The sequence below is a fragment of the Plectropomus leopardus genome, chromosome 5 (genome assembly GCF_008729295.1).
Source record: "Plectropomus leopardus isolate mb chromosome 5, YSFRI_Pleo_2.0, whole genome shotgun sequence".
Taxonomy (NCBI): domain Eukaryota; kingdom Metazoa; phylum Chordata; class Actinopteri; order Perciformes; family Serranidae; genus Plectropomus; species Plectropomus leopardus.
Genome location: NC_056467.1, coordinates 26,129,791 through 26,147,006, shown reverse-complemented (window position 1 = coordinate 26,147,006; position 17,216 = coordinate 26,129,791). Strand labels below are relative to the sequence as shown.

Sequence of the window (17,216 nt, the reverse complement as noted above, 5' to 3'; positions counted from 1 at the left end):
CCACAAAAAACAGAGAAAAAAGGCTTGGTATCCCACTGAGATGAAGTGAGAATTCAAGGGGAAAGGTAACACAAACAAACTTAACAGCAGGCCATGAGAAGGCGGTGAGAGGTGCTAGTCCAGTTATTCCAGGCAGAGGTGTTAGGTGTGTTAAATGAAACTGGAACTGAGTTGGGTTTTTCTCCCTGGTCTCTGGGCTCTTGTGATGGGGTCAGGACCTCGCAGCGGAGGGGAAGTCAGCATGGGAAAGGAGCCCCCTACATAAAGCCTGGTATGATTCATTGAAGAAGAGAGCAAATATTTACCAGTTTTTTGAGTCAAGACTATTCTTAAAGTACATACTCATGTGTTGAATGACCAAAATTGTATTTTATGATAATTTTTATCCATTAAAGGAATATTTCACCTACAAAGGACCATTTGTTAGCCTGAATTGACATACAAAACTTTTTCTCGCATGCCTCTAATGTGAATGAAGAATCCAAAAGTGAATTTGATGAACTGAAGTAAATAAAAGGTAAATGAGTAAGGTATATAAAAAGTTACCTCTGTACAGTTGTCATGAATGTTGGAATTAGCTATAGGGGCCAAAATTGTTTTTTTCTGCTGCAAAGTTGGGCATTTCAACCCTCTGAAGCCTGAGAGTACTGACGATTACTAAAAAAAATAGCAATCAGGCACTAGTCAACTTAAGAGGACAAGAACTAAAACTTGGTTAGACATTAGTAAAAACATACAAGAAAATTACCTGAAAAATAGAAACAATACAAAATACAAAAGAGGAAAGTCATAAACAATGAAAAATAAAATGGCCTGAAAAAAGTGATTATTGAATAATTATAGTTGCGCTACATAATTTTATATATATACTTATGAGAATTATAAAAAATAGTTTTTGGACATTTTTCCTAGGTTTTCTTAAAAATTTCTAAATCTACTAATTTCTTGCCATGTTTTTAACTTGACATTTCTTTGCAAGTTGCTCATTGCGTTTTTCCCATGCTTTCAAAATAAATCAAACCTTTTTTTTTTTTTCGGGCTCCAAAAGTTTAAACACTTGTGAAAGGCGTCTGAATGCAGAACAAGAAAATTGATGTCAATCCAAAATTTAAAAGAGTTAATATGGGGGACTATGGGGATTGTCTCACTTCTAGGGCCAGCCTCAAGTGGCCATTAAAGGAACTGTGATTTCCGGCACATATGCATTGGCTTTATTTTTCAGCCCCTGAGGTTGCCGCTTACAATTTACAATTTAAAACACTTTTGCATAAACAGTTTTGTGCACATGCCTTGAATCCACCAGCAGAATTCAAATACACGCACCTGCCCCAGCCCACAACTGATGTGTGATGAGTTTTTTAATTAGTAACGTTTTTTGCGAAAATCCATGTATTTGTGAAGTAAAAAGTATATGACTGGATAAATAAGATTTGCATGAGTTGTATGAGAGTTTGTTGGTTGCTGATATAGTTTTGATAAATGAGTTCCCCTATTACTCATATTCACCAACAATTTGAAGTTTTAGGATTCTTCTTTCACTGTAGAGGCATGCAGGAAAATGTTTTCTTAATGAAACCAATATAACATAGGGGGAGTAACTGATGTACAAATGGTCATTTTCTGGGTAAAGTATTCCTTTAATGACACATCATTTTTTTTTTTACATTTTGTGAACATCAATTTGCAGACTTGCTTGAGATAGGCAATCCATAAATGCCTTTTGTTGCCAGAGTTACATACAGATACTGTTCATAAACTCTCAGAACATTCATGGTTGCTTATTATTTGTCTTCTGGGCTTATTTTTTCCAAAAAACACAGCTTTTTGGCAGCTAATACTGAAATTGAGATGTAATACCATCCTGCAAGCAAGAACATTTGGACAGACAGCACTTGCTTCCAACTGTATTATAATGCTGCCAAAACTCAACTCTAATGAGAAATAATAATGAAAAAGGAGATAATATTTAAGGATGAGAAATACAAAAAAAAAGTTTTAAATTTAGGTTTAACTTTCATAGCCCTCTGAAATTAAATGTTGGCTTCCTCGATGTCAAGAACATGACAAACAGAAATTAAGAACATTTTCAACAGAAATTACTGTATATGTATTGTCTATGATTTCTCAGCCCCAACTCTGACCTTTATTCCCCTGATCACCCAGCTAAGAAAGGACGAGTGAGTAAAGCCTCTGCACAATGAGGCATATGCACACGAGGAATGTAGATCCGCTTTGTCCTCATTAGAAAACACACATACAAGTCAAGTTAAATACTCCTGTCTGTCTCTTGGCCTGAGATGATAAAAGTGGGTGCACGGCGGTATTTTAACTCCTTCTATCAGGCTTGTTTTATGAATGCAGTGTTTGTCAGATTCAGTGGTACTATGATTTTTATATTGCCTATGGGATACATAACATGCAGAGCTTTTAGGCCCCCGTAAATCACCGGGTTTTGATAGAGCGAGTTAGCATGACAGGGTACAGGCCAATAACACTGCTGGTCTGCTATTGGTCACATTTCACCTTCCACACACGACAGGGAAGGGAGTAAAGTAGCCATTCCTCTCTGTTTCCCTCTGTCTGTCACACACACAGCCACACTTTCCCTCCACTTTTTCGTTTGTAAACTTCCTGCCGTAACTCACCGCCAAGCCGTTAAAACTGCCAGCTCTGTTTTCAAGCCACCCTCCCATGGCAGCCATTAATTCTGCAACAGCATCGTAATGGGCTAACAAGTCAATCACACATGCCTCCATTGCTTTACACTGTGTCACCTTAATGACATGTTCGTCAAAATCTGTCACCAGTGGAGTGCTGCTGGATTCCTTCAGACAGCATGGTGGCAGTTTGTGTGCGTGTGTGTGTGTGTATGAGAAAGTAGGAGTGTGAGTGTGTCTGTGTGTGTGTGTGTGTGTGTGTGTGCCCACTACTTACAAGAAAAGTCAGTTTCTCTCTGCCCATGGTGGCTGTGCCAGCTTAACATAACTCTGTGCGCACACAGAAATAAATGAGAGGTATGGATGCACAATAATGATGGGGTGGTCAAGGAAGTGAGGGCTCGGTCAGCGCAGTATTGTTTCCATTTGACTTGCTCTTTTGGGAGGTCATCCTCATCAGGGGTTCAGTCTCCCTGGGTCTTGTCGTCATTACTGCCGGAGGAGGCCAGGGTTAATGAAGGAGAGACCCTGGTAAAAACAAGCTGCCTTTTAATCAGAGGCCTGATGGCCCACTCAGTATACTGGGCCGAAGCTGACCTTAACCCCAGCCTCTTCGCTCAGTCTGAGTCGCTACACTGTGGCTGTGCATGACATGTGCGCGTCTGTCTATACGTTTGGCTACATTTCAGTTGGCATGTATGAAAACCTATACTTCCATGTAATATTATTTTATTTTATTTTGGAAAGACATTTTGAGGAACAGCCTGTTTTATACTCATGTTGAAGATTATAAATATATAATCTATATATATATATATATATATATATATATATATAATATTATAATATAAATATATATAAATATAAAAAATCTAAAATCAAAACTAGGTTAGAAGGAATGCAATGAAAAACACAAAAGTAACCGATACAGAGAATTTTATATAAAAGGATGGCAAAAAATGTTAGTGAGTGATCTTTTCAGTTATAATAGTGTCATTGCCTCATAGTTTACCCCTATTGCACCATCAGTAAACCAAACAAGCTCTTGCGTAATATTTTTCTGCTTCTAATACATTATGAAATACTTTTAGTAATCCACCATTGTCCTGCACAGCACAATGCCTCTCCTAATAGATCAGTAGCCATCCTATGTGTGTAAAAACAAATGCATGCAGACATACAAGTAGTTGGAAGTAGGCTGTATTTGTTAACAGGGTGGCGTTTGACTATTCAGCTGTTCGCTGGCTCGCAGCTTTCTGCCTCTGCCTCACATAGTTGGCTGCTCTCCCCCAGATCCTGGCAAGTAAAAGCCCTGTCTGTACATAAAAGACTACATTTTAAATAGCTTTTGTCATTAATGCTTTATTAATTGCCTGGGGCAACACTACCCAATGCAGGGTGTGCTAGAAATATATGACACTTTGAGGTCAGTGCGTATTCCTGCTGCGTGTTATGCAGTGGGCAAAATGGAGGCGAATCAGCAGGGTTCAGCGTTTTCGGTGCCTGCTCTCTGGATTTGCAGAGGGAGGGCTTTGTCTTTCTCTCAGACACAGCCTTTGTTCAAACTCATGAGTGCTTGCATGCACAGATACAAGATCAGTCTACCTCTGAGATAGTTTGTTTTCTGCATGAAATGAATCAAATGTGCATTTCTAAGAGCTTAGGGTATTCCTGTACACTATGGGTGTTTGTGATACGCTGTTTGAATGGGGCATTTATAATTAATGGTATATATTTTTGCAGTGTTGAAGCACACTGGCTGAGGAGGGGAGCATAGCAAGAGAGGGGCTTGGTATGGTTATGCCAATTATATATACTATATAGTTGCCATTTTGCTGGCAAATATGTTGTGCAATCTGTATAATAGTTCCTGTCATTGGTCTCCAAATTAGATACCCAGAGGTCCGTAACACCAACTTAAATAAGGGGTCTGGCAAGGAAATATACAGATAATGATCATAGATTTACTTCCACTTGTTCAAGAGAACAATTTTCTGGACCTGTGTAACCACATAAATGTAAATCATGGATGGCACTTTCTGCTTTTGTTATGATTCTCACCTTTACATCAGAGGTGTCCCTCTGACAGTTTCTCCAAGAGCGGACAATGGCTGAAAAGGTGCGGTCAGGGTGGTCGAATTTGTTGTTATTGGCACATAGCAGGAATGTGGTGAAGGGCTCCTGCAAAGATACAAAATACATGGCACCACAAAGATCAAAGATCTCCACCCATAACCAAACTCATCATCATCTTTTCCTCTTGATCTGCATTTCAAGTGAAATCCATCATACTTAACATAATGAAAATCTTAATACTGTTTAAAATTCACTGGATTATCATTCATTTTTTGAAATACATGTGAATATTCTGAATCATTTGAGTGGTTTCATTGTTTCATTGTTATTCTTTTCTCTTTCAGTCTGAGGGATTTCTGTCGTGATCAGTCGTTCACTGTATCCAAGCCTGAGGGAAAATTAATTAGTGTTCTTCCTGGGTACAGTAAGCCATAATGATAATTGGCTCAAATTTGGTTTTCTCAGCCTGAGATGGCGACCATTGTCGATGGGAGCGCATGGATCACTCACCAGAGAAAGAAAAGGATTGTGGGAACAAACCTACAGAGGCCAATCTAACTGCTGTCAAGGGAGCTCCCTCAGTTCATCAGCTCCTTCCTACTAATGATGGGGGAGGAGGAGAAATACAGCACAAACTTCCCATAAAGCTCTTTCAAATTAATAAGCCGACTTCAAAATCAAACGTACACCAACTCAAAGAATCTGTGCAGGTTATAAGGGTCTGTTTTCTGGGGAACAGATTGCTAGAGTGTGTATGTGTGCCTCCTCCTTTTCTCCCAGAGTAAATGAGGACAGTGCTCAGTAACCTTGATGGACATGTCTCCAGCGCTCACTAGGTTGCCTGAAACATATAAACCTGTCACAGCAGCCTCTGTAAATCATTACCCAGCCACTCTTTATTTAGTTCACATATGCTGGTTTACTGGCCTGTGAAATGTGTTTTCTGAGCGCCATTGGTCTAACTCGGGCCCAATCAAATTGAGATGTCGAGCTGTTTCCTGTGCAGAAGCCGACAGACCTCAAAGTAACAGCATCATCAAGTCTGACAAGTGACAATCAACTAATGCAGACTCAAAAATGAAAAGCTGTCTGAGTATGTGGGTTTGACTTCATTCCTATTCAGATGCTTGACTAATTTGCAGATTTTGAACACAGTACAATAATAGTGAGTGTAAAGGTGGTTGAAGGAGTGATTTTGCTCACTATTCTGACAAGCCAGTGCAGGGTGGAGGCAGCTGTGGAGTAGTGGGAGTTGTAATGACAAGGAGGCGTCTGGTCGTCTTCCCAAGTCTCATAGCGTTCAGCGTAGAATGCTGCACGCTTCGGATTCAGAGCACCAACAGGCTAGAAAGTAAATAAAGAGATAAGAGATTTAGTTCTTGCAACTAAGAAATCTGCTACTTATTTCCCTCTGCAAGAAAAACAAAGGTTTCCCCCTCAAAGCAATCCTGAAGAAACTGTACAAGTTTCATATAGCAAGCATTTATAAATCATATGCTTTGTGTGGCCAAACTTGCTATGCAGTTACAGCTGTACCATTTTTATATTGTAATTGACTTTGCAAGCTTGAAAAAAATACACTGTAGTATACACTCTACATACAGTATTCAAAACTATGTTGTTAATTGTCTTTGTAAATTAGGATGCTCGACGTCCTTTGTTGATTCCGTTCTTAAGAGTTTCTGACATCCACTGCGTAATGAACTATGTATATTTGAGGATCACATTTACCAACCTGTTCTCACTCCCAACTTATCAAATACATACACTTTGTCAGTGGCTTTCAGCTTCTGACACCTCTTAAAAACACATCAAGCTGTGTCATGATTAAATGCTTTAAGCAACTGATGTGGGGGGTCAAATAATTCTGTCCTGTGTGAAACCAAAAGTCACATTATGTTACTTTTGTAACAAACACACTTATTTAAACCAAATCATGATGTTTCTCTAAACCTAACCAATACCAATAGCTGCCTTTACCTACAAATTAAAGTTAACCCTACATTGGAAGTTTATACTGAAAAGAGACTTTGTGCATGAAACCACTAGAAACTGTACATTTCTTGTGAAAATGGAAGTTTATTGAAAAAAACAAATGAAAAAAAAAACACTTTACATGTAGTCAGCGGCAACTGACATGCTGTTCCTGAGCATCCCATAATGAAGCTAGAGGGGTACTTCAAGGGTCACAGTTTGACATGTAGGGCCACTGACCAAGTGTTGGTATATGACAAGTTGGGAGGGAGAACGTTACAGGAACACCTCTTACCATAGAATTCACTATCTCTTGAAACAACCCTTTCAGTACTACTTGCTCAATACTCTGGTCACAACTCAAAAATAGATCAAAGATGAAAATAGGTTAAATAAAAACAATATTAATAGCAATGGCAAATAATAACCAATTTGAAGTTGAATAAGACTAAAAGTTCTAGTCACAGATATTGCTGTATTTAAACTGTTCTGGGTTTGGTTCAGTGAGCTTCAGTGAATATTTGGTTCAGTGAGCAGCAGAAAGGCTGTAGACGTGAGTACTAAACCAGGCACATGTCTTGGCAGCATATTAACAATATAGTGAAAGACAAGTCCATGATTTATAGACAAGTTTGAGGATTTAAAAATCTATATTACAAGTAACTGTAAACCAGAGTGAGTACTTTACAATATAAGTGACATGAGCTTCTATCTTGGCTCTTATTGTCTTAACTGCCTTCTCATCACAACCACATAGTCTGTCTGAACTTGGGTCACCGTGTCATTGGGATAGTAAAAACTGCACTTTATGTGTTGTTGTTCCATGGCTCACTGAAATACTGTAAGCGGAGGCTGTCATTTTTAGTACACTTATAACTGCAAGTCAAACACTTCTATAACATTACAATTTCCACTTGTAACATAGATAAGGTTAGGACTGCAAACCATTTTAAAAGGGTTCCTACAGCTCAAGGCAAGTTGGATTTAATACTTTTAAGACTTTTTTTAATGACAATTAAATTTAAGACCAATTTGCTTTAACATTTTACAATAACAAAATTGTTGGTTTCCAGGGTACAGTTACAGCCAGCTAGCAGACAGTGGATCCTCTGCTCTGAGCAGCCCTGCTAGACACAATTTTTTTTATTGGTTTCTCCATCCTGATTTTCATTATGTTAATGCCAGAAGCATTCAGTAAATCATTATTTTCTGTTTTAAATGTTACACTTTATATCATCAGACATATCAATGTATCATCGGAAAAGATCCATAAATTCCCATGTCTTGGCTTATCATTTTTTAAGACTTCTGAATGTCTGCATTAAGACCAACTAAGGGGATATTTTTAGATTAAAAAATTAAGCGCCATTTAATTTTTTTAAGGATTTGCATGCGTCCTGTTAAAGGACTTTTGGTACATTTGCCAAAATGATTTGAATGTTGTTGAAATTTTTTTTCCATAGCACACCAATCTAAAATCGTATACTCTCCAAAATGAACTCAGTCTTCACTATTAAAAAATTTTATGAAACAGTGGAAATGTAAGCTAGTCTGACTCATATATAAAGCATTTACGTATCCTACGTATTGGGCAACCAAGTTACACTCAAAACCTCATAAAAGAGGGATCTGCCTTTGGAAGTCTATTGTTTATTCTGCACGAACCACCCAGACTTTTTTGAGCCTCAAAATGGAAAATCTTACAGCTAACAACAAGTCTCATGATGAGTCTTCCATCTAAAACTAATTTTTATGATCATGTGGTTATATGGCAGTCATGAAAGGATTATGGGATTATACTCATAAAATAGACTATTTGAGGGCACAAAGCATCTACAGAAAATTGATTTGTGTGTGTGTGTGTGTGTGTGTGTGTCCAGCCTGTTGTAAGTGAGGGGTCTTTTTTGACTTGACAACACTTACTAGGCATCATATCATTCTAAATCATATGCATAGTGTATGTAGAGGCAACATGTTGACCAGACAGAGTTTTCACCTGGTGACACTGATAATTTGCTGTCAATATGTTCATCATGTTGAGGATGATGTGATGCTCCCAACACATGGCTGCAGTGAAATTTATTAACTTTGATTTACAGGTAAAATCTTTTGTTTAATGTAGTGTACATAACCTGCTTTCCTATTGTTTGAGTTAGGACAGCACAAAGAATAGGAAAGCATAATTGAGCATAATTAACAGAGATAGACTTGCAGGGTCTTAGTAGTTCCCCATTAGGCTACATGTGGTGTGACCATCAGAGAGGTGGGGGGAGAGTTCAGGGTAGTTAAGGAGCTTTACTCTGGGATTTGTCTGTCAGACCCCATTATTCTCCTGAACCCTAAAAAGTTCCTGTTGCGCTGTCTTCTGTCTGAAATTTACAGGGGTATGGTGGCAGGGGTGAGCAGGATGGCGCGCTGAGGACGGAGGGAAGAGATATGAGCGTCTCCTGCTAAATGTTGTGGGTAATCCACGTGGATTAACCCTGGCTGACCTGATTTACACCCAACACACCCAACGAGCCGAATACTTTACTCAGCACCGCTACTTCCATCTTTGTTCAGTCCTTCTTTGCTACTACTGGGCACTACTGATGGGAGTCACCATGACCTATACGTAACACTGCAATCAAACAATGCAACACCACGAGCTATAGTCTGTAGAAACTAATCACGAGTGAAATTTTGAATATTATATATACATCTATATAGTACATCTATATATTTAACCCAAAATTTAAAAAAAAAAATGGGGCACTGTGTAAAATGTAAATAAAAATCCAGTGCATTGATTTGTAAATCCTTTGACATACAGTGGGAGGAAAAAAGTTATTTACACAAAATTTAGACCAGACATTGTTAATTACTCATAAACTAAAAAAAAAAAAAAAAAAAAAAAAAAAAAAAAAAAAAAACTTCACTGATAAAGAAATCATAACATTTAATCCATAAAATGACATGCAAAAAAATTGAATGACACTGGCATAAAGAGTTAAAGTAGCAGTAGTATACACAATAACAGAAATTTATTTAATATTTGGAGAAGCCTTTGTTTGCAATGCCAGCTTCAAGGCACTTCTTGTGCAAAGAGACTAATGTCTCTCAGGTTCAGTTGGGATTTTGGCAGGTTTTTCTATACAGACAGACTTTAAATCTTTAAGATTTTGGGGAACCTTCTTGTGAAACCTCGAAAAGACATTTTACTGTCTGAACTTCAACAATTAGTGTCCTCAGCTCCCAAACGCTTACTGAGTGTTGTTAAAGGAAATGCTGATGAAACACAGCAGTAAACATCTCGCTGTCTTAACTTTTTTTTGAAAGCTGTTGCAGGCATCGAATCCAGAATTAGTGTGCATTTACAAACAATTACAAAATTGATCATTTTAAACATTAAATATCTTGTCTTTATACTGTATTAAATTTAATATATTTCAAAAAGAATTTGCAAGTAATTGCATTCTGTTTTTAATAAATGTTTTTCACAGAGTCACACATTTTTCGGTTGTGTACAGATAAGAAGTACAGGAAAACTCATTTTCTAAAACCAGCCTTTCCTCTTTTATTCGTTGTTCTCCATTTGAAGAACTTCTGCCCAATTATTGTCAGGATTTTAAAAAAGAAAAAACATCACTGCTATATTTATTTGACATCTATCCAATTATTCCATAGTTAGGCCAAACCGTGGATAGCGTGGTTAATTATTTAACCGCAGCTTCAGTAATAATTTCAATATTGTACTGACACCATCACTGGGTTTTTGCCCTTTGGCGGCTGTTTCATTTTCATGTGTTCTTAAGGCAACAAAATTACTCCCATTAAACATTCGTTTAGTGGTGAATAAATTGCTTTCTCTGCCTTTTCAATCACCCTGTCCAATATAAGAGCCTTGGAGGCATATTGGCAGTCAATATTAATATACTCAGTACCACTGACTCAGTTACAGAGGGGGAAAGGGAGACTGGTAATGTAATCAATGGCAGCTTTTCCACCTGAAAGCTGCAGCTCAGAGGTCAGAAGAAATAAAATAAAAGCCCTCAATTCGAAATTCACTTATTCTAGCATTATTAAAATTGCAGTTTTATTCTTTTGGCTGAGTTCAGTTTGTATTCAACCTCAGTGCGACAGACAGACTCTCTTGGTCATTTTGTAGATTATGGTCATATCCACGTGTGGCACAGTGCACATGCCTGAAGCTCTAAGTCAAAATTAAATAGGGCCTTTTTTTCTCTCTCTTTTGGTTCTTCCTTAGAATTTAATGGCAGTCCACATCAGTGTTAGCACAATTGAATAGACTGAAAGAGAAGTTTATTGAGATCTGCATAGATTTATGGGGTGATAATGGCCCTCAATGTGACGTCTAGGCCCAGCTGGATCGGGGTGCAAGCCACAAGACGTCTCGCACTCTGTAAAACCGCTGCTAGTGTAACTAATGCAGGTTGGAGCTGAATGAAAGATCCAGGTAATACATGTGACAGAGGGAAAAGAATAAGGTAAAGACAGCTGCAGGTAATAGTAATGTGGGAATGAGAGGAATAAGTAAACAATTCACATGACAGGTATAAGAACCAGAGCTTACAAAATGGAAAAATTTTGATTTACAGTGTAATTAAATATTTCACTTGTCCATTTAATATAATGGGACCAGAAGAAGCTGGAAAACAAACTATATCAGGCACGAGTTTGTAATATGAAGCATATATTTTGTGCTTAAAGGGACATTACAAGCCAACATTACATTTTAAGCATCCTATTTTAGTACATGCAAAATACAGCTAGACTACATTTTGATACCAGCTTCTCAACCTTTTTCCAGAGAATAAACTTACCACAAACACATCTTAAATGAAGCACTGAATTATAGCGGAAGACATGTTTACTGACACATTTTATACATTTAATTTCTCTATTTGGTGCTACATAAATGAGGCAAAATATTCTCACAGTGTTATCACGTTGTTCAGCTGTGTAGGCATAAATAATTATATAAGACATTTTCTATGTGACTTGTCGTGTATTGTTAGGACATAGGAGTAAGGATGCTTTTATTTTGTTTCCTAGAAAACTTGTGTTGGTGAGCTAGGATAATTATATGGACTGCATTGCAAAACTTTTATCAGTTCACCCACATCACTGAAGAAGTTATTCTTTGTCACAGGTTGCTGTCATCTATATGAGAATTTGTACCTGGCAGGCTGTTGAACACTTGCTCAAATTGAGAATGTTAAACAGCAAATATGCGCCAACTCAATGAAATGTGAAAGACAACAACAATTTATAAATAAGGTAAAGTAAAGCTAACAAATGGCCAACTGGCCATTTGTCAGGTAATTAATACAGTTGCACCAAAGCAAATAATAAACAAATTCAATGTATATTTATAGCTTTAAGGTGTATGTGTAGACATTTACACATGAGTGAAAAAACAAGGATAGAACATGAACAGATGAAAGCAGAAGGAAAGCAGAAGGAGCAATACAACTGTTCTGGTGGCTTGTATATAAACATGAGGTATTAAACTAAAGTGTTGATTGTTGGTTAGTGAGCTCATTGTATCCCGCTAGATACAACATAAGACTGTGATTCTCTGTCTTAACAAATCTTAACAATGTCTAGTTGTATTGTCTCCTTGTGCATTCAATACTTTTTTGTTTCAGTTCTTTTTAGATATGATTTTTGACACCATGTAACTGTACAATGGTTCTGACTGCAATTCCAATTATAATTGGCAATTATAATTAACCATAGATCATATAAAGACAATAGACATAGCTACTGTGACATCACCCATTGGCTTGTGGACTCTGGTTCTGAAGCCTCGAGTTTGGCATTTTGGCCATCACCATATGGAAAGTTATGGAGGTGTCCGTGTTTGGATGAGAGGTTGGAGCTATAGAGGAGTGAGGGGGTGAGCTGAGTCATTGTCTGTGACACCTCTAGAGACTCCTCTCTCCACTAGAGACAAGAAACATTTTTTGTATTAAGCTGTAAATATGTTTATTTCTGCTGTAAAGTTGGCCATTTTAACTACAGGATCTGTGGGGATCGACTTGCCTCTGGAGCCAGCCTCAAGTGGCCATTCCAAGAAACGCTATATCGGGCAGCTCACCATAGGCTTCATTTTTCAGCCCCGCAAGTTCTAACTTGTTATATATTCTCAGCTTAATAATTCTGTGTTATGATACAATATTGCAAATTGATGTAAATAAATATTAGTCCTAACTTTACTGTCCTCAGCATCCAATGTGCTTTCATGTGTTGTAGCATGAAGTCGCTGTTTGACATCAAAAAAGACTAAATGCACCAATAAAAGAAACCACGTATAATTGTAATGAACTGACCATATGTAGGTTTGAAAGAGATACTACTGCCACAGCATGTTTACCAAAACAATTCACTCTCAGTTTCAAGAACAGGACAGCTTGGCACAAAGTAGCTTGTGCACTAGAAATGTCAAATTCTGGTCAAATAATACTGTCCATAAATGTATGTATACTGCTTCTGATATGCTTTTGTTCTGACTATGAAAGGACAGCCAAAAATATGCTAATATATGATCGATAAGGCCAAATCAGGCTTTGTTTACCTCTATTCAACAAAAAGTAATCACCTCTACTCTTTTCCCTACATTGCATATCATACAGATCACAGATATAAGACATTGAAAACAACTGATTCAGACAGTTCCACACTTGCTTCTATCCAGGTTCATTTCTTGTATAACACCTGACCCAGTGAAATACATCAAACCAACTAAACAAAGTATGATCAAACTTAGATTCGGCTTCAGATTCAATCAGAATCATTTCTGGTGCTCCAAAGATGCAAGAAATGAATACGGCAGAGAGTGTGCAGATAGTACCTCCATTTGTTTGGTTATATCTTAGCTACCTCTCAAAGAGACGCATATTGCATTTTATATTTCAAAAGTAATTACATTACAGTATGTTGCTATGGTGTTCTGTCAGGAGAAGTCACGGTCATTTTTGCTTGCCTCGTCAGAGGCAGGGCTGCATGCAGCTCTAGTCTAATGCAATCAAGTTGCTCAAACTCAAGATAAAGCAGATGTGCTCCCAAACAGCCTGACTGGAGTGGAAGTTAGGGTGAAGAAGGCTCCATTATGGAAAGAAAAGTGGGGAGGGGGTGTTCACAGCAGCCAAGCTTTGCCTTCCCTTCTCAAAGAGTATCTCTAAGAGATGCTTGGTTTTCACTTGGTGCCACAGCAGAAGCTTTGAGAAGGAAACAGATTAAAATAGGTTTCTCTATATCAGCAGAGCTGTTTCAAAAATATGCTTACAAGGGTACATTATCAGCATTATTTCAGTAATTTTAACTAAGGTGAAAATGTATTCAGCCACTTCAAATTACATGATTTGAGAAATGCTCTTGTGTCACTTTTAGGTGTTACTTGTCTCTTGAAATTACATTTTACAAACAATACATCTAACCCCTTTTTGTGAGTGGATGAAGGCAAGACGTGTTAAACCACATCTGCTTCTTTCACTTTCTTATGCAATTCTATGAATTTCCGTCACATCATTTAACAGCTATGAGGAAGATTGGCTTCCCCCTATCTATCATACACTTGTCACTCCATCAAGAAATAATCATTAAAATCTAATGAAACACTTCACTGCATGAATGTGTCTGACATCCAAATATGCAGAACTCTGGCCTGGAGGCAAAGCAATGCAGTGTTCAATAGCACTGTTCACAGCTGAATGAATGCCCAAACCAGCAGGTAATTGTAGGTGTGTGCAGTAGGCTTGGAAGGATGTTATTTGGCAGATCAGCACGAAACTCCGGCAGCTTGATAACAATGCTGTCCATCAAGCAGCATTCACCTGTAACTGACAAACAGGTCTCAGGTATGTATCTGATCTGTGGGAAAGAAAGCCTTCTAAATTGTGCAAGGCCAGCGTGGGATATGAGAATAATTTTAAAATATTAATGACACTTCAGTTTGTAGTCTGTAATTTAGCTGCAATTACAATTAAGCTAAGAGTAATGATACGACAATTTATCATCATAATGCTGCAGCTCACTGAGCTCTGAAGTGACATATGATACAAGAGGTATTTTGATATATTTAGCTACAGAGAAAAAAATAAACATACAAATTTAAATCAGAAAATGATTTTATTTTTATTTTTTAAGTTAGATTTGTACTCTTTTTCACTTGTCTTTAATCAGACAATTGTTTAAATTAAAACTTTGTTCTTGTTTTATTTAAATAAAGTTCTTGTACAACTGTTTGTGTTTGGCAGCACTGTATATTTGAAAATATAGGCTTCTTTGCTGATTTGAAACCTGGAGTAGCATCACCATTCTCGTGCTGCCTTTAGACAACTCTAACAAGTATTCAAACTTTTGAAACCTGAGCAAAAATTGGTCAAATTTCTTTCAAAAACATTGGAAAAAGGCAATGAGCAACTTTATAATAAAAGTTCCACACATTGCAAGAAATAAGTCGATTTAGAAAATTATTTTTAAAGAGTTTTTTTTTTTTTAAAAAAAAAAAAAAAAAGCAAAGACTTTGAAAATCCATAAAACATATTTACAAAAAAAAAGAAAAAGTAAGAAAAGCCAGCAAAAAAACAATATAAATTAATTATCATAATTACATATTGAAACTTACGTTAGAAAATTATCATTTTTAAGCACCTTCCAGGTAATTTCTTACTAATTTATGGGTAATTTATTCTTCCGTTGCTCATTGTCTTCTTCCCATGTTTTTGAATGAAATCAAGCCAATTTCCTCAGGTTTCAAAGGGTTAAACAAATAAAGGATTTTTTTTTCAGAAAAAAACATGTTAAAATTCCTCAAAAATTCGTATCATATAGTTACCAAACCATGAGTATTGTCTCAAAACATTTCAAACTGTACCCAGCCTGAGATGCCACACACACACACACACACACACACACACACACACACACACACACACAACCTTCGTGGTACACAACTACACTCACTGGACACACACCTCAGAGAGACACACACAGTCCTAATGTACAATGAACAAGTCTCTAGAGACTGTGCTGCTACCTCTGATCCATAATTGAACAAAAGGGCAGACCAAGCAGAGAGGAGAAGTGTGGGGGCTGCTGTCCCTCCTTGCTACACTAGCTGTGAACTTTTGGAGGTAAGAGCCCCAGGGTTCCAAGGACAACTGTCAGGAGACACGGGCTGTGAACTCATGCTAATGAAGGCAGCTCAGCCCTGTAAACAGCATGGGAGGATGTCACTGGAATACATTACAATACATAACTGTCTCCCCAGGGCAGGAGGTTTGCACATGGCTCAGCCGTGATCACCTCTTCAACACACAAACACACACACACACACACACACACACACACACATCCGTGGTTCTCTCAGGCCACCTGGATGCCCCACAGGCCGGAGCCGCCAAAAGCAAACAAGTGCTGAGATGACACAACTGAGCTGTTTGTCCAAAACGTTCTAGATTTACTGAAATGTGAAGTGCTCCAGAGCAGTGGGGGCCATTTTTCAAATTCACAACACTCTTTCAAACTTGTCTGTGCTTCTTTTGGTGTTTCACAGTAACCTCCTTTTTTTTTCATCTCAAAGTCCTCCTCCTCCTCTGCCGCCACAAAACACAGCACACGCAGGCCTTGAAAAGCTTAAAATTGATACAAACTGTTGAGAACTGAGATGGCAAAGTGAGGCTCATAGAATGTCGCCGCTTTGAGGGAAACAAGGGGGAATGAGGGAGCGATAAAGTGAGCGAGTGCGAGAGCTCAGACAGGAATGTGACTGTTTTCAGGTCAGTGAGTCTGCATGTGTAAGAGAGAGAGAAAGAGACAGAGAAAGATAAGGGGGGTGGTAAACAAGTAAACCAGGCCACAGTTTGCGGTAGAGTGATCTGCTGCCTCCTCTTCTTCAGTCAAACACCGATCAAACATAATGCTGAACTTTATCTCACAGGGTTTTGGGGCATTAGTGTCATTGTGTCGGAGCTCTTGTGATATGGCAGCGTTAGCGGGATTCTTGCTGCTGCACAGCTTGATGCTTTTGTGACTCACCAAATTTAGAAAGACTTTCACTGCCACACTGCGCCTATGACCTGCTCTTATCAGTTCATCAACCTTGAAAATCTAATCTAAGCAGAAACTTAAATTATTAAATGACCATGTTTTATTAATGAAATTACCAGCTCTAAAAATATGCAAATACATGTGCTTTATTTATACACTCAGTATGTGATTCGTGTTTGTGAGGATGTGTTGTAAAGACTAGAGCTGGGCATAACTCAGTATGAATCCTAAACTGTCGATATGAACAGTTTTTTGTTGTGGGTATTGATTCTGAGTAAGCAGTAACTAAAATCTAACCAAATAAGTTATGATTTTTTTTTTTAAATATGAAGAGTTTTATTTCAAATACAGTCATTTCCACTGATTGCTGTATCATAATATACTGTCGACAATGGAAAATATTTATTGAACGAGAAATAATTGATTTTTTGGCCAATTGGGGGTAGTGGAAAC

General features: G+C 37.8%; 1 protein-coding gene across 1 annotated transcript in view; it reads right to left on the bottom strand.

Annotated features, from left to right (window-relative positions):
* LOC121943162 (neurobeachin-like) overlaps positions 1 to 17,216 on the bottom strand; it is a 256,528-nt gene that overhangs the window by 24,623 nt on the left and 214,689 nt on the right. Inside the window, exons 45-46 of the mRNA XM_042486604.1 lie at positions 5,937 to 6,077; positions 4,719 to 4,838 (exon numbers count right to left, since the gene is read on the bottom strand). Coding sequence (XP_042342538.1) covers positions 4,719 to 4,838; positions 5,937 to 6,077 — 261 coding nt within the window. The remainder of the gene's footprint in view (positions 1 to 4,718; positions 4,839 to 5,936; positions 6,078 to 17,216) is intronic.